This window comes from Staurois parvus, unplaced genomic scaffold, assembly GCF_062004578.1.
Source record: "Staurois parvus isolate SC_StPar_1 unplaced genomic scaffold, SC_StPar_1.0 ptg000277l, whole genome shotgun sequence".
In the NCBI taxonomy this organism is placed as follows: domain Eukaryota; kingdom Metazoa; phylum Chordata; class Amphibia; order Anura; family Ranidae; genus Staurois; species Staurois parvus.
This window is the reverse complement of record NW_028318073.1, coordinates 1243221-1268615: the sequence shown is the minus strand read 5'-3', so window position 1 is coordinate 1268615 and position 25395 is coordinate 1243221. Positions and strand designations below refer to the sequence as shown.

At 41.3% G+C, this 25395-nt stretch overlaps 1 protein-coding gene across 2 annotated transcripts in view; it reads left to right on the top strand.

Moving 5' to 3' along the window:
• The first annotated feature begins 2608 nt into the window (after positions 1-2608).
• The window catches only part of FEZ2 (fasciculation and elongation protein zeta 2), a 151224-nt gene continuing 128437 nt past the window's right edge, over positions 2609-25395 (top strand). For both annotated transcript variants that reach the window (XM_089681769.1, XM_089681768.1), the window contains exons 1-2: positions 2609-3156; positions 21538-21646. In XM_089681769.1, the coding sequence (XP_089537895.1) occupies positions 2828-3156; positions 21538-21646 (438 nt within the window). In that variant the 5' untranslated portion in view covers positions 2609-2827. The remainder of the gene's footprint in view (positions 3157-21537; positions 21647-25395) is intronic.

Here is a 25395-nt window from a genome sequence, read left to right as displayed (position 1 = left end):
CGACTCATAGTGGGATAGTGCGGCGGGCAATGTGACACTAACTGACACTGGCTGGAATGTACACTGACATCAGCAGTGACACTAATATGATCAGTGACAATACTGTCAATGTATTAATGTCACTGATCTAGGGGTGATCAAAGGGTTAACTGTTTGCCAACCCATGTGTAATGTGCGCTGCATTTACTAAATATCTATTTGCTTAAAGTATGGAGAAGAAACAAATGAATTGTTCCCTCTGTACAGAGCGCTGTGTGTTTGTCAACACAGGGCTCTGGGCTGTGATTGGCACAGCCAATCAGCAGGTCTCAGCCATGAATCAGCAGCTGAAGCCTGTTTACAAAATCCCACTCTGTCCAATCACAGCAGTCAACTGGAAGGGGCACACTTGTGACTTGAACCCAGAGGACACTGTTGACACGCAGTCACGTGATTGTGTCTGTATGAGCCGCCTGCCCGCAGTAAAATGCAGGTTGGCAGCGGTCTGAGGGTGCTTAAAAAACATAGTGCACTTTAAAAAAAAAACACAAAAGCGCAAAGATATAAACAAATTAAAAGGTAACTATTGTTCATACACCTTTGTAGGGCTGGAAAGGTGAGTTTTAGTGTGGTAAAAGCTCAGCTGTGTGAACAGGATCCAATTTGCTTCTGAGGGGAAAAGAAATCCTCTCTGATTCTTGTGAAGGCAATGAAATATTCTCTGGGTCAATAATAATAAGTGTCACTAAATCCACATCACAAAAAACTATCAATAAATGATGTATTACAGGGCTCGACAAATCCCAGGTGTCACATTAAAAGTGTCCTGGAACAGAGAAAGAAAGAAAGAAAAGAGAGAGAGAGTAAAAGAAAGAAAAGAGATAGAAAAAGAGAGAAGAGTGAGAGAAAAAGAATGGAAGAGAGAGAAAGAAAGAAGAGAAAAAGAAAGGAAGAGAGGGAGAAAAAAAAAGAGGGAGGGAGAGAGAGAGAGGAAGAGGGAGAGAGAGAAATATTGAGAAAGGAAAAGAGAGATTGAGAAAGGGAGAGAGAGAGAGAAAGGAAGAGAGAAAAAGAAAAGAAGAGAGAAATAAAGAAGAGAGAGAAAAAGAAAGGAAGGAAAAAAGAAAGGGGAGAGAAGACACAAGATTGCCAGGGAGTGTGGGCAGGGGAGACAAAGGAGGAGAGCACAGAAAGAGGAGGGGTAAAACCAGCTTTCTCTCTCCACTCCCATTTGTGGTGGTCAGTGGGGTATTTAGGTTTATTGCTGCCCTAGGCAACACAAAAATAAGACCCCCCCCACCCCCTTCCCTGCCGAGAGAGTCTGACACAGAGGAACACCAGACCCCCTACCGCCCAACCAACCCCCCACCCAGACAGAGCCTGACAGTGACCAACACCCCTGCCCTCCCCAACTGAGAGAGCCTTCCACTAACCCCCCCCCCCCCCCCCCCCCGCAACAGAGAGAAAACCCTCGCCTTCACGGCTCCGGACATCCCGGGGAACGAGAGTCGGGCTCTGCATACTACACCACCAGGCAGTCTGCAGCCTCTTTTAGATCCCACCTGGTCCCCATGCCGCATATGTCCCTTCTTCCTGGGGGGATGCTGCCCCCTGCACAATGCCTTGTGGTAAATACGCCCCTGGTGGTGGTGGGGGAACTGTCTGAACTGGGGAAGGTCTATCCTGACAGATCCTTCGCAGCAGCTACAGGGAGGGGAGAGGAGGCCGGCTGCTGCGGGGAGCATACAGGAAACTAGGGCAGCAGGAGATGGATAGGAGGGGTAGGTGGGCAGCACATAGAGGAACAGCAGCATGCATTTTTCCTCTGCCACCGCTGAATGCCTGCAGGAGGGAGAAGTGGCAGGAGAGAAATGCAAGGTCCATTTCCTCTATGTGCCGCCCCTCCTATGCAGGAGGGCCCCCACCCACCCAGCAACTGCCCGATGTTCCCTATGACCAGTCCGTGCCTGGAGGTAAATGACACCCTCTCCCTTCCTCCTCCTCCATGTCCATTAACCAACTAGACACAATGGAGGGGACATATTACTTATTCTAAGACACAGGCTGAAGGGGAATAACAAAGCCTGTGATTGGCAGAAATCCATACATACCATGTTATTGCAAAAAAGTAAAGATTTGATTTCAAATATATATTTGTATGACAATTCAAAAGTTTATTGATATTACTTATTTTTATTCTGTATTCCAAAGGTTTTTTTTTTTTATTTTGAACATTTGACCAGCCGCATAGCACTACAAGCTCCTTCTGCCACTGTTTCCTTGCAGACAGGCTGAGAAAGAGCTAGGTCATTAGGAAAAAGGGACCTAGATTTTTTTTTGTTAAAATAATTACAGAGCCGTCATCCATGTACAGAGAAGGGATAATGTAACGGAAACAGCGTATGTTTAGTATCACTTTCATATTAACAAGATTCTGCAGTGTGAACCAGTACCATGTTTCTGTCCTCATTCTGTATACTTGAGGTAAATGAAAACACGGTGACATCTAGGACAGCGCAGTCGCTCCACCTCATGTGATAATCCAGTTGTAGCTCGGTAAACACGGCTGACATCACTCTGCCAGAAACTAAAATGGACAGCTGCAGCAAAGTTAATGGCAGTCACGTGGCTTGTGCTCCTCCCACATTCCCCTTCATTCAAGCCTGGGAAGCTCTCACGGTCCCAGTGTAAACACGTCTAGAGAGTTCCTTAGTTTCAGCAGAGTGACAGACAGGAACCGGGCACAGCCGCCCCCACGTAGACAGTGTGTGCGCCCGGTACTGCTGGCAGGGTGAGAGTGAGAACCGGGGAGCGTCCCTTCTGCTCCCCCCCAATACGGGACCCCGACATGGCGGCACCGTTAGCCCAGTTCGATGAGGACTGGCAGGATTTCTATGAGTTCCGTCCTCAGTCCGGCTCTGGGGAGGCTAAGAACAGCCTGGACAAGGCGAACTCCAATCCCGCCGGCAGCCAGGGAGGCCTGAGTACCCTGGAGGACCTGACCGAGCTGGACAACAGCTTCACCGTAGACATCATGGGAGGCTTCAAGTCCATGGAGGACCTGGTCAATGACTTCGATGAGAAGCTCACCGTTTGTTTCCGCAACTACAGCACCGACACCGGGCACATCGCCCCTGTCAGGCCCATCACTGAGGAGGGCATCATGAAGGATGACGAGTGAGTGTTCCTGGCTGTCATGTTGTATCATTGATTGCACAATGCAGGTAGACTGGCTGTGTCTCCACACTCTGAGTATACTCCCAGAGTATCCGGGTCTTATTGCTGTGTACTTGAACTGGCTGCGTTCACACCGGCGCATTAAGACAATGCACGCCAAATTGTGCGCTTTACCGCAACACACAAAAACACCCTGCCACTTTGTAGGCACGTGGCGGTCACATTCATTCTTAACCGCTTGCCATCCAGAGGATTTACCCCCCTTCCTGACCAGGCCATTTTTTGTGTTGCGTTACTTTAACTGACATTTGCGCAGTCATGCAACACTGTGCATAAATGAAATATGTCCCTTTTTTTTTTTTTTTGTTCCCCCACAAATAGAGCTTTCGGTGGCTTTTTTTTTTTTGCGCTATAAACCTAAAAAGACTGACAATTTAAAAAAAAAAAAAAAACATTTTTTACTTTTTGCTGTTAAACATGTCCAGTACAAAAATTTTAAAAAATCTAATTTTGGCATAAATTTAGGTCAAAATGTATTCTGCGACATGTCTTTGCTAAAAAAAAAAAAAAAAAAAATCCCAATATGTGTAAATTGGTTTATGTGAAAGTTATAGCGTCTACGAATGACGATGGATAGAGATATAGAGATATATATATATATATATATATCTCTATTTCTTTTTTTTTTTTTTGTTTTCTGCTAATGGCAGCAATCAGTGACTTATAGTGAGACTGCAGTTGGCATTCTGACACTGGGGGGAACTGAATAATTACCACTGACATCCCCAGTGACACTAATGCACGCTAATAAACACTGTACTAATGGCACTGGGCAGGGAGGGGTTAACATCTGGGGTGATCAAAGGGTTAACTGTGTGCTGTGTGTGTTTTACTAGGGAAGCAAGCTGCTTTACTGCTGTGTAGAGCAATACAAAGCAGCCTGTTCCTGCTGACAGGGGAGATATCTGTATTATCTACATCAAGGGGTGGCCAACTGTGGCCCTCCAGCTGTTGGTGAACTACAAGTCCCATCATGCCTCTGCCTTTGGGAGTCATGCTTGTAACTGTCAGTTTTGCAATGCCTCATGGGACTTGTAGTTCTACAGCTGGAGGGCCACAGTTGCCCACCCCTGGACTTTACATACAGACTTCTCCCCTGTCAGCTCTGCTGCTGATCACGGAGACCCGGTGATTGACATGCCGAGGAGCCAATAGCAGCACGGTAGGGAGTGCACGCCTCCTGCCCGGAAATAAAAAATTGTGTGTGTATGAGATTTTGCGCATCCCTGTCGCCCTGTAGCAGTATTTCTGGGCTATAGGGCCGACGGGAAGAGGTTAAGCTACATCTTGCAGATTTGCCATGCGTTTTGGTGCAGAACAATTTTTATAATGGGTTGGCCGGAATAGGCACTAAAATGCTAGATTGTAAGCTCGAAAGAGCAGGGCCCTCGAACCCCTCTTGTATCACATTGTATTGTTTTCGTACTGTCGCATGTTCTGTCTCCCATTGTAATGTACAGCACTGAGCGAACTGTTGGCGCTTTATAAATACTGTATAATAATAATAATGCATGCACTCAATCACTCCTGTAGTCGTGGTGCTGTGAAAGCAGCCTATGGCTAGGTTCACACTAGAATGCGGTGCTGGAAACCCACGGTCTGTGAATATTTCCTGCACCGTGTTCAAAATGCACTGCAGATGTCAGTGTTCAGGTAACGACATGCCAAACTCAGGGCATTTGCCTGCACTGGATCGCAGTGGTATAGCTCCAGTTGCAGTGTTTCCAAAGTAGTGAATGTGCTACTTTTGGTTTGATGCAGTGTGATTCGTATTCAAAAGGTCCAGTGTCATAGTGCTTGAAGTATAGCGATAGCAGTACTTTCGGATCTTTGTTCGACTGTCGGTTGTAAATAAGAGAAGTCGTTCTAGCACCACCACTGCTTGAGCTAAAAAAAATGACTCCACTTTCATGGACAAAAAAAAAAAATCTAGCATATACAATTCCTACACAAGCAATCATAATACAGTGGATATAATAAGTCTACACACCCCTGTTAAAATGTCAGGTTTCTGTGATGTAAAAAAAAATAAATAATAATTTCAGAACTTTTTCCACCTTTTTAAATGTGACCTATAAACTGTACAACTCAATTGAAAAACAAACTGAAATCTTTTGGGGGGATGGAGTAAACATAAAAAACTAAAATAATCAATCAAATAATCCAAATCAACAAAGGATTCGCTTCACCAGAAGAAGATGAAAGTTTTGGAATGGCCCAGCCAGAGCCCAGACCTGAATCTGATCAAAAATCTGTGGAGGTGAAGAGGGCTGTGCACAGGAGATGCCCTCACAATCTGACAGATTTGGGGTGTTTTTGCAAGGAAGAGTGGGCACATATTGCCAAGTCAAGATGTGCCATGCTGATAGACTCATACCCAAAAAGACTGAGTGCTGTAATAAAATCAAACGGTGCTTCAACAAAGTATTAGTTTAAGGGTGTGCACATTTATGCAACCATATTATTTTACTTTTTTATTTTTACTTCCCTCCACCTAAAACATTTCAGTTTGTTGTTCAACTGAGTTGTACAAAACGTTATATTAAAGGTGTAGGTTATATTAACCACATGCCACCCAGCCACTGTAGAAATATATTGGCAGGGTGGCGCAGCTGGGCAAAACCACGGTTTAAAACGTGTGTTTTCAAAACCGGTAGGGGGCGTGCGCGAGGCACGCCGCCGCCCTACCTGTCCCGCCGATCACGGCCGCGGATGTCAGTCGCCGGGTCACAGCCGATCGTTACTGGCTGTGTCCCGACGATTAGCGGCAATCACTGACAGAGAGCAGGGCTGCAGTAGCTCTGCTCTCTGTCAGTTCCCTGACAGCTCCTGACATGCTGATCGGGACAGAAGAGTTTCTGTCTGGATCAGTGTGTCTCCGTGCAGTACACACCCCTACCCCCTAGTAAAACACTCCCCTCACACAGTTAACCCTTTCACTGAATAATAAAGTTAACCCCTTCCTCCCCAGTGCCATTAGTACAGTGTCAGTGTGTTTTTTTTTTTTTTGTTTTTTTTTTGTTTTTTTTTTTTTGCACTGATCACTGTATTGGTGTCACTGGGGATGTCAGTGACCCCCAAGTCAGTTCCCCCCCAGTGTCAGAATGTCCGCCGCAGTCCCGCCATAAGTCATTGATCGCCGCCATAAGTCGCTGATCGCCACCATTATTAGTATAAAAAAGAATTAAAAATCCCAGTATATTTCCCGCCATTTGTAAACGCTATAACTTTCACGTAAACCAATTAATTTACACGTATTGGGTTTTTTTTTTTTTTATAGCAAAGACATGTCGCAGAATGCATTTTGGCAAAAATTTACGACTAAATTGTTTTTAACTGGACATCTTTTATAGCGAAAAGTCCAAAATATTTTTTTTTTTCCTCAAAATTGTCAGCCTTTTTTTTTTTTTTTTTTTAAATTTTTTTTTTATAGTGCAAAAAATAAACGCACAGGGGATCAAATACCACCAAAAGAAAGCTCAATTTGTGGGGAAAAAAAAAGGATGTAAATTTCATTTTTATATACCATATTGCATGACCGCGCAATTGTCCGTTAAACTAGCGCAGCGCTGTATAGCAAAAAAATGGCGTAAATTGCAGTATCTATACCATAGTTTGTAGACGCTATAACTTTCACACAAAGCAATAAATATACACTTATTGGGATTTTTTTTACCAAAAACATGCAGCAGAATACATTTTGGCCTAAATTTATAACTAACTTTGAGTTTACTATATATTTTTTATAGCTGAAAGTAAAAAAAATATTGTTTTTCTTCAAAATTTTTGGTCTTTTTTTGTTTATAGTGTGAAAAATAAAAAGCGCACAGGTGATCAAATACCACCGAAAGAAAGCTCTATTTGTGTGAAAAAAAGGACGTAAATTTCGTTTGGATGCAGCATTTCATGACCGTGCAATTATCAGTTGAATTAGTGCAGCGCCGAGTAGCAAAAAGAGGCTTGGTCATTAAGGGGGGTAAATCCTCAGGAGGGCAAGTGGTTTAAGATGGACAAAGTTCTGAAATGATTTATCTTTGTCTCATTTTTTTACTTTGCAGAAACCTGACACTTTAACAGGGGTGTGTTGACTTTTTGTATCCACTGTAATCATGGCATACAAATTACCTTTCCTTTTCAATCTGCATTATTGTTTTCTGTAACATTCAATGCAATATGGCAGCCTTGAGGCCTTCTGTACATAGTTTGGTGTTTAGAACTTCGCAAGAAAGGTCATTTCCTGCTTGCTTGATTGGCTCACTGATTTTCCCAGAAGTTTGTACTAAGATACAAGTCAGATTTTAAGCATGCTCTGCAACAAAATTTCATTTTTTTGTGAGATATTCCCATCGAGTTAATCACTTCTAAAGGGATGATGACATTGCAACTTTCCTCATTAGAGCACTTTATTAGAGTACTGCAGGTGCATCAGCTAATTAATAATGAAAGTCACTCCTGTTCAGATTCACTACGCACATTGATACAATCATAGGTATTCCTTCAGAGCAGAAACAGGTAGGAATCTACAACAAAGTTTATTACAATCTTTGCAATGTAAATTGATCACCCAGAAGGGATTGTTGTGTGAGGTGGTTTTTTTTTTTTTGTTTTTTTTTTCATATTCCCCCCCACAAAAGTGGAATTAATCTGTAACCACTTCAGCCCCAGTGACATACCAATATGTTGTGGGGTTGATGTAGTTATACTGGGATGATGCCTGCAGTTGTTGTGTGTTTTTTTTTTTTTTTTTTTTTTCTTTCTTTCCGTTCCGTTAGCTGACCATAGAGATAATTTGGAACTGGAACGTCCTTGATCACTGTGGTCTAAGATGAGTATTTTGTCGCTTCCAGTTTCGTGAGAATTTAGACTAGACATTACTGACTTGGGAAAGCATAGTGTCAAACTGATCTTGGTTTTATCTGATGCTTTTAAGGGCAGAGGAGAGATCTGGAGTCTTAAGAGACCCGGGATCTCTCATTAAAGTGTGCTGCCCATGATATCACAAGGGATGTTGTTCATCCCTTGTGATAGCAATAAAGTTGTTAAACATTGAAGAGACAGTATAAAAATAAAAAAATTAAATGAAGAATAAAATGCCTCCACCCCACCGTGCTCGTGTGCAAAGTCGAACAGAACCATCAGTCCCACACACATTGGTTAACAGCGATTGCACCACACACGTGAGGGATCACTGAGAACATCAGATTGAGAGCAGTAATTCTACCACCAGACCTCCTGTATAAATTTAACTACTAGCCTACAGGGCACTTATAACCCCTTCCTGCCCAGGCCAATTTCCAGCTTTCAGCGCTGTTGCACTTTGACAATTGCGCAATCATGCAACACTGTACCCATATGAAATTTTTATCATTTTTTTGTGACCGAGCTCTATTTTGGTGGTATTTAATCACCTCTGGGTTTTTTATTTTTTCATAAACCAAAAACCACTGAAAAGTTTGAAAAAAAAAATTTTTTTTTTGTTATAAAATTTTGTAAATAAGTGATTTTTCTCCTTCACTGATGTGCGCTAATGAGGTGGCACTGATGGGTGGCACTGATGGGTGGCACTGATGGGTGGCACTGATGGGTGGCACTGATGGGTGGCACTGATGGGCGGCACTGATGGGTGGCACTGAAATGTGGCATCGTGCACTGGTAGGCACTGGCAGGTGGCATGGATGAGCACTGACAGCTGCCACTGATGGGGCTACACAGATCATCAGGGTACACTGATCATCAGTGCACATGTCCCCTCTGAGGGATGCCGATTACCGGCTCTCCTCTCGATCTGTCAACATGACAGCTCATGAGGAGAGAAATGCCGATAATCGGCATTTCCCTATTTACATGCGATCAGCTATGATTGGACACAGCTGATCACATGACCGAGCCGACATCTTTGGCTCTTTCCGTTGATCCGCTGTGTCTGAGGGACACAGCGCACTGCCGATCGCTGTGCTGCACGCTCCGGAAGCCGCGCATGCGCAGTTAGAATGGGAGGACGTCATATGACGTCCTCCCTGAACGAGAGAGCCGCCTTGCGCCCGTCATTTTACTATATGGCGGGTGGGAGGCAGTTAAAGTGGTAACCTGTAAGGGTCTTTATCCATAGAAGATGCTTTAATTTAATGTACCATAGTTTGCCGCAATTTTAAAGCGTGTTTTGGTATTTATTTACTCAGCGTAATATCTTTTATATTTTACCAAAAATTGGGTGTTATATTGTGTTTTGTGTCCACTAAAATTCATTGTCGTATTTTTTCCAAAAAATTAGCATTTGAAAAACTGCTGCGCAAATACTGTGTGACATAAAACATTGCACCACCGACCATGTTATTCTCTAGGGCCTATGCTTAAATATATGTTTGGGGGTTGTAAATAATTTTCTAGTGAAAAAAATGGCTTATTACATATGTGAGAATTGTCAGAATTGTCATATGTGAGAATTTGTACAGCCAGTAAACCCTCCCAGCATGTTATCCTATGTGTTCATGCGCACACAGACTGTAATCAACATTTTTTTTTTCTTCTGGCTCAAAAAACCCCAGGACTAGTGGGATTGTTGAGGAGTTTTTTTAGCTTAAAAACGCTCTAATGCTGAAAAATACGGTAAATCGCAGCAAACTGCATTTTTTTTTTTTTTTTTTTTTTTTTTTTACCCTTCCCCTTCCAGATTTTTTTTTTTGTAAAAAAAACCCTAACCGCAAACCCAAAAAAACACGGCTAAACGCTAATGCAAGAATGCTGAAAAACTCACGTTTTTGACGTGACTTTACACAGCTAACATTACCAGCATCATTAAAACGCCCAGTGTGCATGGAGCCTTATGCAGGCCATAGATGGGTTGAAAATCGGCCGATTTTTCGGCCAAAAATAAAATCGGCCGATTTTCGGATCATTAGTGGGCTATTTGGTCGGCCGTTTTTCGGTATTTTGGCCGTTTTTTTTTTTTCTGTAAAGTTGGAAAAAAATCGGCCGATTTTGCTGATCGGCCGATTTTCGCGGCAATTGGTGGGCAAATCGGCCGATTTTTTGCCGATAAAAAATCTGCGCATGAGCAGTGACCTGCAAGAGGAAGACAAGAAGAAGAAGAGGATGAAGAAGAGGATGAAGAAGAGGATGAAGAAGAGGATGAAGAAGAGGATGAAGAAGAGGGTGAAGAAGAGGAGGAGGAGGATGAGGGTGAAGAAGAGGATGAAGAAGAGGGTGAAGAAGAGGAGGAGGAGGATGAGGGTGAAGAAGAGGAGGATGAGGGTGAAGAGGAGGATGAGGGTGAAGAAGAGGAGGATGAGGAGGATGAGGGTGAAGAAGAGGAGGAGGAGGAGGATGAGGGTGAAGAAGAGGAGGAGGAGGAGGATGAGGGTGAAGAAGAGGAGGAGGAGGAGGATGAGGATGTAGAAGAATTCCACTCCAGCAAAAAGTGTCTCTGCAGAGAGCTCCGCTATTTCTGACAGTTCTCTGACAGTTCTTTGACATTTACAGCGGTTGCAACAATGTATCTATTTGTTTCCGAATAAAAACATCTGTATCCTAAATGGAAACAAATAGATACAATGTTTCAACCGCTGTAAATGTGAAGGAACTATCAGAGAACTGTCAAATAGCGGAGCTCTCTGTAGGGACACTTTTTGCCGGCTGTAGAAGGGATGAAAATCGGCCGGTTTTTTTTTTTTTTTTTTTTTTTTTTTTTTTTACCATTGATGGTAATGTCAGCCGCTTGAACGACCGAATTTTTGTTTTTTAAAAGAAAAAATCTGCCGTTTTTCTCCCCATCTATGGCCTGCATTAAGGTCATGTTGAAGATGCCAGGTGACAGCTGAAAATAAAGGAGCAGAGGTGGGTGCTTGACAGTTTGATGCTTGGTCTGATGATTCTGCAGTCACCAATTTGGAAAGTATCCTGCTTTGACTTTCTCAGTAATGCCAGCCCTAATATACAAACTCTCCCATTTCCTTAAGCAACATCTCAGAGACTGGCTGCTGTTAAAATAAATAAAAATATATATCTATACAGTGCTCAACATAAATGAGTACACCCCATTTTGAAACATAAGATTGTAATCAATATCTCAATGAACACAAGAAAAATTTCCAAAATTTTGACAACCTGAGTTTTATAGAACATTTGTTTAGTTCATTACATGAAAGTAAGGTTAATATCTTCGATTACAAAATCTTCAGTTTTACTCACAGTCATTATTGCAAAAATGAATCCACCCCACAACAAAAACTACTCCCATCTAGTATTTTGTATAATCTCCATGATTTGTAAGGACAGCACCAAGTCTTCTAGGCATGGAATAAACAAGTTGGCGACATATTGCAACATATCTTTTTCCATTCTTCAAAAACTACCTGTTTTAGAGCCTGGATGGAGAGTGGTGCTCAACATATGTGTGTGTGTTAGCAGCACTGTGATAGCATGGCTGGCAATTATCATTATACAGGATTTATATAGTGCCAACAGTTTGCTCAGCGCTTTACAATATAACAGGAGACAATACAGCAACAGTACAGTTCAATACAAGAGGGATAGGAGGGCCCTGCTCCTTGGAGCTTACAATCTAGGAGATCTGACACTTTGTGGAAACCAGTTACACTAATACAGTGATCAGTGCTGATACTGTACTAATAGCACTGGCTAGTAGGGGGTTAACATCTAGGGGTAAGCAAAGTATTAACTGTGTGCCTAACAGTGCTTTGTGTATTCACTGTGTGCTGTTTTTACTAAGGGATGTGCCGGCTTTTTATTCCCTGTTTTGCAGGGAAACAAAAACCGCTTCATCCCCGCTGTCAATGATTTTAACCAACACAGAGCTCTATCCCTTCTTCCTCTTTGCCGATCTGCGGGTCCCAGCCATCAATCATTGGCGGGGACCTGCTGATCGGCTTGTGCTGTAACTAATCACAGTACAGCCAGGGCCGGCACATGTCCATGCCCCCTACCTTTTTAAAGAGCTGGATCATGTGTGAGATACTGCCATACTCATGAGGTGGTCGGCAGCAGTTAAAGCAGAGTTCTGGCCCCCGCAACCTCCCCCAAAAAAATAAAGTCAGCAGTTACAACTACTGTAGCTGCTGACATTTAATAGTAGGGCACTTACCTGTCCATGCATCCAGTGGTGTCCTCACCCTAAGCTGATTCTTCAGACGGATGTCAGGTGCTGGCACCGCCATCTTGACTGAGGGAAACTGGCAGTGAAGCCTTGTGGCTTCACTGGCAGTTTCCTACTGCACATGCATGAAGTGCGCTGCGCTTTGCGAATGGGCCGCAGTCCTCTAGGACTATGGAAGTGTCCCAGAGGGCTGCGAGGGATGCCGAACTTGTTGCAGCGAGCTGATCCGGAAGTGGGAGCGGGTACCCGCCAAAATCAGGTACCAGCTCCACCCAAAAGATGCCAAATGTGGCAGTGGAAGGGGGAGGCAGAAAAGCGGAGTTTCTGCTTTTGGGTGAAACTCTTCTTTAACTCAGCAGCTTAGCTAGAGGAGGGTGCTACACATCACATGATTAAAAATGTTATAACACAAAATGGTTTCTTGTACAGTATTTTTTTATTTTCCGTGGTTTTTAGAAGGTTCCCTTGAAAGCATATCCACCCTGACCCACAGAGAGCTTTGCCCACTCTCCACCGTCACCTGTTCTTTCACCCTCCAGAAACAATCATTTTTGCTTGTGGATATGGGTGAGAATGTGACCTTTTTTCCAGGATGCAGTGCTTAGGCCTGTGCAGCCAACCACTAGGTCTGAACACTGTCACATGTAGTAGAAGAGCAGGTTATAAACCCTGTGTAAAATCTAAGATTGACTAAACAGAGCATACATACACGGGGTATTTGACTGCTCTGACAGTTTACCTTGAATGTCGGTAAGGGAGCATGATGATTCAGGGGTGGTGATCAAGCAACCTTAGAATTTTTTTTTTTTTTTTTTTCTTTTGTAGATTTTTTATATTTTATGACTGCAATAACCTTTTTATCCATTGGACAGTTTGTTTCTGATGAAGTAAACTACACTACAGGAGCTTTTTACACTTATTTTTGTTTTTTTCAGTATATTGACTAGCCATTACATTTATTTATTGAAATATTGCTTTGAGCTTATAAGAGATTAAGTAATATGTTAAATTTTTGACAACTTTAATGACTTGACACTGCACTAATGTGGAAAATGCACTCAAAGAAGGACCTCTAGTTTATTCAAGTATGGTGTCATTCAGCAGAAAGGGGGAAATGTGAAATCCCTAAAAAAAAAAAAAAAAAAAAAATATTTAGTTTGCCCTTATTTTTAGATGAGGATTTGTTTTTAATTTCAGCCCAAAGTAGTTGCAAAACACAAGAGGTAGTTGATTCAGGGAATATACGATTGCCTGTTGGGGAATCCGGCAGCAAATTGAATCCTACTTCGTGTGTGTGTGTGTGTGTGTGTGTGTTTTTTTGTGTTTTTTTTTTTTGTTTTTTGCTTTCCCCTTGATCAACTTGTAGAAATATGATTGTGGATATGGAGATTTTATATTTTTTTTCTATTGGTTGAACTAAAACTCTCCTAACTAAGAAAATATAATTGGAATACTGCTCTCATCCCTTGGTTCATTGTGATGTAATTACATGCAGTACATGTTTCAGCAGTTTATTTGCAACAATGTTTTCCCACCAGCGTAATTTGTTTCCCACTCATGCTTTTTCTGCACAGTTTATTTTCCAACCTAGCTTTTACATAAGCTAACCTAATTTTCAAAATGAAATATGAAGATATCGTACAGACCATGCTAATTTTTAACCACATCTACAAAATCATGCCCCCAGTTAAAGTGATTGTGAGCAAAGCATATCCTTTTATAGTGTGTACTTACCTCAGTTAAGAGCACCAAGTGTCGTTTCTGTCTGCTGGGTCATTCCTCTGCTTTTTTCACACCAAGAGAAAAAAAGATGACAGGAGAGGAAACTCAAGCACACAGCATGTGACTGAAAGCCTCAGCTTTGTGTGTGGATGTGAGGGGGGGGGGGTGCGCAATATTCCTTCTCTCCAATCAGCTTTCTGTACTCATCACTGAGCTTTGCAGGGTATAACTTCAGCTTTCCACCCTCGGCTTTCTGCAAGAACCTTTAACAATATTCTTGTCCGTTATCTAGCAAAAACGTGCAGCTCTTCTGCGGCCTCCTCTTACTTTCCCCAAGAAATGCTTAAGGCTCTTGTTATAACCTTGCCTAAACCACGTAAGACTGCTAACACTTCTCAAAACTTCAGGCCTATTTTGCTATTGAACAATGATCTGAAACTATATGCAAAATTACTTACGTTCTGCCTGGTGGATGTTCTGCCTACTTTGATACACTTAGGCCTCATGTACACTGCTGCTCTTAAACGTGAGTTCAGGAGCTGTTGGCTTATTTTTGCCAAAGCCCCTGAACACAACTCAATAAAAGCCTATGGGTCCATGTACACCTAGGCTTTTACCAGAGTTTAGGAGCAGCAGAGTTTAGGGGCAGTTAAACGTTCATCTTCTGAATGCAGAATAGTCACTTCAGGAGAGGAACGGTTTGTCCAAAAAAAACGCTAAACTATTGAGTTGAGTTCAGGGGCTTTGCAAAAAAACACCAAAAGCTCCTAAACTCATGTTTAGGAGAAGCAGTGTACATGAGGCCTTAGAACAGTCGGGTTTTACCAGGGGAAGGCAAACCGCAGAAATAAGTAGAAGAGTGGTGAATATTATTCATTATTATTATTATTATTATTATACAGTATTTATAAAGCGCCAATAGTTCGCTCAGCGCTGTACATTACAAAGGGGGACAGAACATGTGACAGAACAATACCAATACAATGCAAAACATGAGGGGATCGAGGGCCCTGCTCTTTGGAGCTTACAATCTATTATGCTAAGTTAACCAGAACGCCTTCTCTGCTTCTAGCTTCTGATGCAGAGAAGGTGTTCAATCGCATTCATTGGATCTATCTTGTAAGAGTTCTCACAAAAATGGTTTCTCAGGGCGTATACTCTCTGCTATTATGGCCTTCTATACTTGCCCGTCAGCCCAGGTATGTATCTCAGGTATGCTATCCCAACCTTTTTATATCACCAATGGCACCAGACAGGGGTGCCCCTTATCCCCCTTAACCCTTAATTTTCAACCTCCTGATGGAGCCACTTACCTCCTATGTAAGATCCCATCAATAACATCAGTCATTTTCAAACAGATGAGCGCAACCATACTGTGTCTCTTTGCGGATGATATAATCCTAATGTTGACAAATGTTGAGACTTCTCTGTTAACCGTTCAAAATACCCTAAATTTATTTAATACCATCTCTTATTACAAAGCTAACATAACCAAATCTTATGTTTTAGATTTGGGAGAGGACCCTAGTGTGAGACAGCTGCTTCAAGCTTCCCACTCTTTTTTTTTTTTTTTTTTTTTTTTTTTTTTTATATGGAGAGACGAAGGGATTATTTATTTTGGGATTTCACTGACTCAATCGGTTAACTACTTTTTAGGGAAAACTATTTACCCTTTTTACAAAATGTTTGCTCATCAATACTTCAGATCTCTTAGCATGAACTGTCATGGTCTGGCAGCTTTCAAAATGTTAGTGTTGCTCCAACTATTCTACTTATTTAGCACCATGCCTATACCAGTACTCAATTCCAATTTTTGCTCTTTACACTCAATTGTAAATACATTCCCGTAGCAACATAAAAAAGCGTTGTATGTTTGGTAAACTTATCAAGCATAGTAGAGCAGGTGGCGTGGGCCACGTTGTTTTGAGAGACTACTGTATAGTCTCTCAAAGGTAAGGCTTTGGTTTGATAAGCCTCCTATGTCTCTTTGGTCTGATTATAGAATCAGAACAGGTGCCAGGCAAAAATCTGACTATTTATTATTACACCTTTTAAAGCTACAGACCTTGCCTTTTGCAGCTCCTACTATACTAGGTTCCTAAACTGCTTGAAGGGAGCTCCATAACCTTATGAGGATCGATCAACTGACCACTTTACCCATCCCACTAGATGTTTGCACACTAGCTGTCCCACATATGTCCTTTTCTGAATGGTATTCCAGGGGAATCCTATGGCTTAGTGCTCTTTATTCAGAGAATAAACTTTAAACTTTTTTCGCACCTACAAAACAAATACCATCTTCTTGGTAAGGAATACTATGTATACTTACACTTGGTATCCCATTAATATCTACAGTCCACTACAGCAAAAGGAGGTATATCTCTTTTATGCAATCTTGCAGGATAAGACCAATTTCACTAAATCTTCCCTTTTTGTTGCATGGGAAACTGATGAGGGAGCCTCATTTACCATGATCCAGTGCCTAAACTCCATGTATACATCCACTAGAAATGTTAATTTATGGGAACTTGTGCAAAAGATAACATTGCCTTGGTACTGAACACCTTATTTAAATTTCATTCCAACTTATGTTGGAGAGGTTGTGGACAAATGATTACCTTGTATCAACTTCTGTGGTCATGTAGATCTTTAGCTAAATTGTGGCCTTCTATCTTCTTTGTTATTTCTAAGATAACAAACATCCCACTGCAACTATCACCTAGCTTGGCTATCTTGAACTTGAGTATCGATGACATCCCCTTATGCAGGCCATACATGGGTCGAATTCTGAACGAATGTTCTTTAGAAAATCGGAAATTTTGTGCGTTTTTGTAATCGGATGGTGCCACCATTGGTTTCGAAATTCAACCAACCAAGCCTTCAATGTCATCTCGTGTTGCTACAGAAAAGAATTTTCGTGGCCAAGAATTTTCTTTTCTTTCCAGGTCACAGCTCATGCTCATTTCTTTTTCATTTTATATTTCCTGCACAATTCTCCCATCATAGATTCAAAATTTGTTAGTTTTTCAAAAAATTTCCAACATGCCTGATCATTCAAATTTGATGATCACATGAAAATTGGCCGTTTCTGTGACCCACTAATGAGGTGAAATTTGAACGAAAATTCTTAGAAAAGATTTTCTAAAGAATATTCTTTTGGAATTCGACCCATGTATGACCGGCTTTACACCTAAAAACAGTAGTCACCCATATTCTGTTAGCTACTAGATTGGTATTAATGAGTACTGGAACGCACCTATGCCCCCTATTCTGTCTGATGTCCTGGAAGTGTTTCATTTACATGAAACATCTACAAAGTGTGTGTGTGTGTGTGTGTGTGTGTGTGTGTGTGTGTGTGTATGAAACCTATAGGAAGCCTCATACTAATCACACTGCAAAGATACTATCTTCCTGAGCAGTATTTTATCTAATTATTTGCTGTCCAATTCCGTTTACCCTCTAGGTGTGTGGGACATTCAGGAGGGATTTCTGCCCACCGCCCCATGGTAGTTCAGTGAAGCTTCCTGTCAGAATATCTGATTGCTCGTACATCCCATACGGCAAGCAGATATTCTGACAGGTGTGCAGGAGACCTGCATGGCATCAGTGATCTACTGATCGCTGGTGCAATGCTTTCCCGTCTCCTGTAGACAAAAATAATAAATGCACATTTTTTTTATTTTTTTTTTTTTTATAATTTTTTTTTTTTTACCTGCAAAAAATATGCATTTATTATTTTTGTCTAAAAGATGAACTTATCCTTTAAAGTGGTTGCAAAGGGTCAAGGCCCTTTTTACCTTCATGCATTCTATGCATGAAGGTAAAAACCTTCTCTGTGCTGTATCCCCGTCAGCCCCCACTATTACTCACCTAAGCCCCCTCACGATCCATTGATATGCACTAGAGTCTTAGCTATCCCAGGACTCCCTCTCCTCATTGGCTGAGAAAGCAGGGGAGGGGAGACAGAGGGAGTCTGGCTCCCTCTGCTTTCAATCACAGCCAGTGAGCCAATGAGGAGAGAGGGTGCGGAGACGAGCCGCGGCTCCATGTGTGAATGGACACTCAAAGCTGTGGAGTGTGCATGCTCGGGTGCCCACATAGCAAGCTGCTTGCTGTTGGGGGCACTCAACAGGAGGGAGGGGCCAGGGGTGCTGGCGGGGACCCGAAAACAGGATTTGGACTGCTCTGTGCAAAACCACTGCACAGAACAGGTTAATATGACATGTTTATTTAAAAAAAAAAAAAAAATTAAGCCTTTAGGATCACTTAAATGTGATATGTTTTTGTATCCTATCTTCTTTTTTTTGCTATATTTGTTTGTTTGCTTTTTTTTTTTTTTTTTATAAAACAATAATAAAGAATTATTGAAATGAAAAAGTTGAAACACTGTAACCAGATGTGAGCATGATTAAGTCCAGAAACTATGCACATCATGGCAAATTGTGGGTATGGCAAGATCCCACCCAAGAGTGGGAGTTTGCTTTAAGGGGATTAAACAGTACCTGTATCTACTGTATATACAGTACACAAATGCCATACTAGTTTCCAAAAAATACTGCTAATTACTGTGCACCAAGATACAGTTTCACAGTCACAAACCTCTGACAAAAGGATCATATGAAAATAAATTCTTCCATTACATTTGCTTTTCTGCACTCAGAAAAATCTATAACTTTTTTGTCTGAGCTTAGCTTAACCACTTGACAACTGGGCTATAGCCTAATCACAGCTACAGCATGGTTGTCCAGTTTTGGGAGGACATCCTGTGCTGTCTGTGATCTCTATGTCCTATGGACACAGCTGATCACATGACAAGGTAAAAGGCCAATCCTAGCGGCCTTTTATCCACATGATTTAGCTGTGTTCAATGACACAGCTGATCACAAAGTAAATACAGTTGCCGGTTATCGGCAGCACTTTCCGTACGTTGTCCTAGCGTGAGAAAAGTAGTGCCGATAACTTGCAGGTGTCACAGAGGACATCTGCACTGATAATCAGGGCACTGATTATCAATGCAGCCCCAAAATTGCCCAGCAGTGGCTCCCGTCAGTGCCCATCAGTGGAGCCCGTCAGGGCTGCCTATTGGTACCCATCAGTTCTGCATTTCAGTGCCTCATCAATTCCTACCAGTGCTGTCTCATCAGTGCAGACTATCAGTAACCATATGTTCTGCCTCATCAACGCACATCAGTGAAGGAGAAAGTTTACCTGTGTAAATTTTATAATAAAAACAAAGAATGTTTTTTTCCAATTTATTGCTTTTATTTTTTAGTTTATAGCACAACAAATAAAAAAACCCAGTGGCAATTTAATACCATCAAAAGAGAGCTCTATTTTTGTGAAAAAAATGATAAAAATTTCATATGGGTACAGTGTTGCATGACCACGCAATTGTCATTCAAAGTGGAACAGCGCTGAGAGCTGAAAATTGGCCTGGGCAGGAAGGGAGTAAAAGTGCTCGGTAGGCTCGGTGGTTAAAGCCCAACTCCAGGAATTAGAAAACATTTGCCCTTGCAGTGGGACTCTGCATTGCAAAAGTTACATGCCCATTATGCCTATGGATGCCATAATGAGACAGATAGGAAAAGAGACTTGCCTATCTTGTGCAAACTACTTATCCCATCATTGTCAATATGGACATACTCTAAACATTGGCCGACATTTTGAAGTCATTGGTGGTAAGCATGACTACTTTCTTAGATACAGTGGAAGACAGCCTGTAGCCAGCCAGGAATGGGTAGGTCTCATGTGCTCTATACTATGAGTATAGATGTTTGGAAGTGCAGGCAGAGTCTGGATTAAATATCTCAGCATTTTCCCACAGCCGGGGAGGGGGGCCACAGGTGGCTCATATGTATGACCATAGTGGTGAATAGCTATACACGCTTTTTTGCATTGGAGTGTTTTGGAAACTTTATAGATAGACAGCTCCTATCATGATGGTGATTAGCGGGCGGTTCCAAATTAATAATAGCTGTTGCATTGGGGAGCCGACACAAAAAGGCAGACACAGCATCTTTCTAAAAAAACTCTTCTGTTCATTTGGGCTTTTGAAGTTTGTTTTTATAACCATCCATAGGTAGGTATTACATTAATATTACAATTGTTTGCAGTAGAAAGGCTGGTTAGTTTTTTTTATTTTTTTTTATTTTTGTTTTTTAATTTTTTATATCCGGGTCTAAAGAATATGAAATACGTGATAGAATAGGGTGATCTATGCCTTTATGGCAGCGCTTGTGGGGATTCCCCATCTGCTGGGTGACATGTCTTGCCAAGAAGTCTAGTCCTTGCAGCAGGCCTTGTTTTCTGATTTCACTATCTGCGATTTGACAGTGCTCAGGTGGAACCTCTTTGAGATGGATGCAGGCATAGGTAGCTTAGAAAGGGATTTAGAGGGAAAACATACCCACAATTCCTAGAAATTTCAAAGGATGATCACAGCTAAATGCTCTGATATAAACTTGCTTCTTTCTGTGCTTGAGGGTTTTCTGTCCCAAATATCTAGGGCTCGGGACCATTCATCCAGATGACTGGTCTTCTCCGGGAAGCAGCCAGCGCCTTCCCTTGTTTTGCCCCGACTCAGATTCAGAGTATGCGTTATCACCTAGATTTTTTTTTTGTTGTTGGGTATACAAAAACATTCCATTTTAATTCAAATAGGTTTTTTTTTTTTTCTTTTTTGTTTTGTTTTTTTTTGCAATCCTCGCTGAAAATAATTTCTAGAAAGCTGGTAGTGCTTTGATGCTCACACACTCGTAAGGTTTCATTTTCCTGTTTTGGAAGACTTTAAATAATTTAGTACACAAAAATATAACATTCTATAGAAATATAACAATTACTGATCTTAGACAAAAATAGGAGATATTGGGTGATGTGATTTTTGCAGCAACTTGGAAAATCATTCATCATGCCTTGCAAACCATGGTTTACTATTTGTACAAACAATTGAAAGTATTGACCAGTCATCTCAAATTTTTATAATTGTATGTTGCATGTCTGTGAAATAGGCCAAATTCATTCTTCCTGTTGGTTGTTGATTTACATTTTTATTAAGAATGTTTGCTCAAATGAATAAATATTTTCTGAATGTTATTAAAGTGTGGCGCATGCAAAGACTATTCAACAATCGTTTTTTTTGAATTCCAAAGAACTGCTGTATGATCTACCCAGAGTCTTTTGCATAACCTACCCGATTGAAAGAGTCTAATTTTGTGTGCTGGATTCTTCATAATCTAAGATAACAATAATTCAGCAAAGTGGCACCAGCTTGTAGTGCCCATAGCAGATGGAAGTAAAAAGTATATGAAATGCAGATCTTGCTAGAGAGCTATAAAGCTGTGACACACGAATACCTACCTAAAATGTGCATTTGAGTAGACTTAAGAGTATGGGGTGGTAAATATTTAGAAAACTAATTGTCTCTGGGTACATGCAGGTATTGCATATCAGCTTGTTCATTTACTGTTTTTTGTATATTTCCATCTCAGAATTTGGAACGCTTTGAATGACAACTATGGCAATGTTATGCCTGTTGATTGGAAATCCTCTCATACAAGAGCATTGCACCTACCAACACTAAATCTTGTGGATAAAGCTGTAAGTATGCAAATTGATTGTTGGTACTTTTACAGCCTCTTTCTACATGTACACCCGTTTCTGCATGCAATTAAGTATAAAGAGGTAAAAAACAAAGCTAAAAAAATCCAGTATTTGTTGTGTTTTTTTTTTTTTTTTTTCCTGACTGGTGTGAGAGGGAAGAAACTTGGTATATTGTTGAGCCTATCTTAAAGTAGAACTAAACTCCCAGAAATACTCACCTCCTTATTCCAGCGGTGAAGTGGGTAAATTCCTCACCAGCTGCGGTCATCTTCTCTCTGGGTACTTCTGGGTGGCAGGATTTCTGACTCTTGACCTGACCAGTTGGGGAATGGCTTAACCCCTCGAGCGCACAGGGGTCTATCATACCGGCTCATCTGAAGTGTTGTGGGAATGTGACTGAGTGACTTGAAGGTCAAGTAAGCATGCTTTAATGAAGTGCCCTCTTATTTACAAATCTGTATGTGTGCAGTTCCCATCTAGAAGTTTAAACATGAACTAAAGTATATAACCTATTTTTTTTTTTTCCAATTTAAATTCTACATACACGGATACTTGCCAATCTGTTACTATTTGCATTATCCATATTTCAGATTGTTTATATGCCTGGTTAATACCTCATCATTAGAGGACTGATGAGCTGCTACCATATGAGGGAAGTGATATAATCATTCCCTCAAAGAAATTTTCTGTATGGACTATTTTTTATTCTTTGTCATAAACTGGGTTTTCAGTTTCAATATTCACTCTCTTCTGCTTGTGACAACATGGGGTTCTTTAGCTCATTGGTAGTGCATCATAGTGAGTTCAGTCCAGGCCAGTTATATCTTTTCTGGGCTTTTTCTGCCCACTTTTAAAACAAAGAAAATGTTCATAGCACTCAGCTTCCCACACAGGGGTTTGCACCTTCAACAGAAACAATATTCAGCCTCATGGCCCTTTTGCTCAGACTTTGTGCCTTGGTCCTTTTGACCATCTAACACAATTTCCCAGTGCTCATGCAAAAACGCTGCACCTCTGTCTGCTCTCTCGGTCTTTTTCCTGCAGCTCCCTGATGCTTAGTCTCTCAGGCTCTGGCCTCTGTCTGTCCTGGACAGCGTGGTGCAGGCATGCACACCTCTATGCTCCCTTGCGCACATTCACATATACACATACTGACCCTCTCAAGAGGGTGATGCCCTGAACTCTAATCCTAGCTTTCCTAAGAAACCAGCACACACCTGTACCATTAGTGTGCCTGTTCTCTCTAAAACCTGGCCTAGTCTGCCTTTTACACTATGACAGGGCCTTGGACTGTCACATGCTCTTTGATCAACCACTTATTATTATACAGGATTTATATAGCGCCAACAGTTTGTGCAGCGCTTTACAATATAAGGGAGACGGTACAATTACAATACACTTCAGTACAGAAGGAATATGACTTGTTTTACTTATTGCTGCTGCCTTTTTTGTATTTTAAAAAAAGGGAGAACACAGAGCAGGAATGGGGGGGGACCACATTTTGTGCAGTGATGGTCTCTGCCCTTATGTAAAATTACGAATATAATGCCATAATAAGAGAAAGGTGTTGAACACTTTCACATCTGAGCTGTGCAACCAGAAGAGATGGCAACCAAGAGGTTGTAGAGAATCCCGGATCCTGCTGATATGCCTACAGAGCAGCCTGGAGACCTGGATAAGCCACAATATGCAAAACTTTGCAAGTATGAATGCTTACTTATACTTTTTAAACTTGTGATTTCACAGTGTTTGCAACCATATAGGAAACTTCCTACTGTTTGTCAATTCCTCAGGAGCCTCTGGAACTTTTTTAAAATGGTTGTAAAGGTAAAGTTTTTTTTTTTTTTTTCTCCGTAATGCCTTCTCTGCATTTTGGTACAAAATAGTGGTGCAGGGGTGTGGAAATTTTTGAAAAAACTACTTGTCCAGGGACTAAATTGGTGTTCCAATCTACTTGTCTGTCATGGCAATCCTACTTGTCCAGATAACATTTTTTTTTTTTAACCAAAACAGTATTTAAAACAGAGGGGATATTATGAATGTTGGAGGCTTTTAAAAATTTTACACGTTTAAGTCGCCATAAAGCCCCTTTTGTTTTTAGCTTTACACTGTTTATCTCCGCCTCCCCTCCCTGCCTGTCTCCAGCACCGCACCTGGGGACTAGCAGGGTCCCCTCCCTTGCAGTGTAATGAGCACTGACTGGGTGCTCCTCATGAAAGGGGAGTGTCAGGCTTATCCTTTATCCCTTTCACTGACAGAGCCGTGTTTGCGTTTTTTGCACACGTTTAAAAACTAATTTTAGGCCTGAAGATTACATCAACAAAAAAGCTTCAAAAACGCACTGCAAAACGGATAAAACACAAACTGCATTGGTGTGAAACAGGCCTGAAATGCATTGAAAATACAGCAAAAACGCATGTGTTGTGTTTTTTTTAATCTGCCTAGCAGCAAATTTGGCAAAAAAAAAAAAAAGCCAAGTGCGTCCAAAACACACTGCAAAATGGCCAAAACACAAACTGCATTGGTGTGAACCAGTCCTGAAATGCATTGAAAACTTCTCAAAAATGCACACGTTTTTTGTTTTGATGGGTTTTTTTTGTCACATGACCTATGAAAAATGCGCCCTAAACGTGGTAAAATTGCGTGTTTTCGGCGACCATTATCGGCACCTTTTTTCCAATCAGCAAAATGCATTTTTTGGCTGATACATTTTGGTGCATCCCTAATAAAGAAAACAAACTTTTAAGAGCCGTTGCCCTCCCCCCTGCCCCCCCAAAATACTCACCTGACTCCAATCTTGGTCCTGCACCAGTTCTTACAGGCTTGGCAGAGAGCCATTCGAGCCAAGCTGTGTGTCCAAATAGAGTCAAGAGGCCTGGCTCGGGAACAAGCCCGCATGAGTGACCACCATAGGTAGCAGCTTCCTTAGATGGGCACTCTGCGGGGGGAGGAGCCTTAAGCACTGACTGGGCGTCTGAGAAGAGGAGAATTGATGCTCTGTGCAAAACCATTGCACAGAGCAGGCAAGTATGACATATCAGTTATTTTAATTAAAAACATAACTGAAGCTCTAATGCCACTTTAAGCTAATGTGTAGCATCTCCATGCTCTTGGCAAAACTCTCTTAAGAACCCTTTCTAGAATGATACCCTTCAACATAGAAAACCTAAAGCAGTAATGTTATTTTTGTGGCTTCCAACTCCCTTGAATGCAACTTTTCTGTACTGTTTTAAAACTCTGCACTTATTAAAAAAGTGCATCCCATAAGAAATGTTCTGTATTTTGCAGGTAAGTTGCCAAAATTCCCAATTTTTGTTTTTTAAAAAAATGCCAAACCCTTGTAAAGGTGTAGTAACTCTCAGTGCACAAGTGTGACTGTTATCCTTGTCTATACCAAAAAACCATTATACAGGCACTGTAGCCCAAGAAGAATTAATTTGGAATATAGATTATACTGTACAGTATTCATACTCCTTGAAATGTCCCACATTTTGTCATGTTACAACCACAAACGTAAGTGTATTTTATGTTATAGACCAACATGAAGTGGCACATGATTGTGAAGTGGAAGGAAAATGATAAATGGTTTTTAAAATTTTTTTACAAATATCTGAAAAGTGTGGCATGCATTTGTATTCAGCCCCCTTTACTCTGATACCCCTAACTAAAATCTAGTGGAACCAATTGCCTTCAGAAGTCATCTAGTTAGTAAATAGAGGCTTCCTGTGTGTAATTTAATCTCAGTA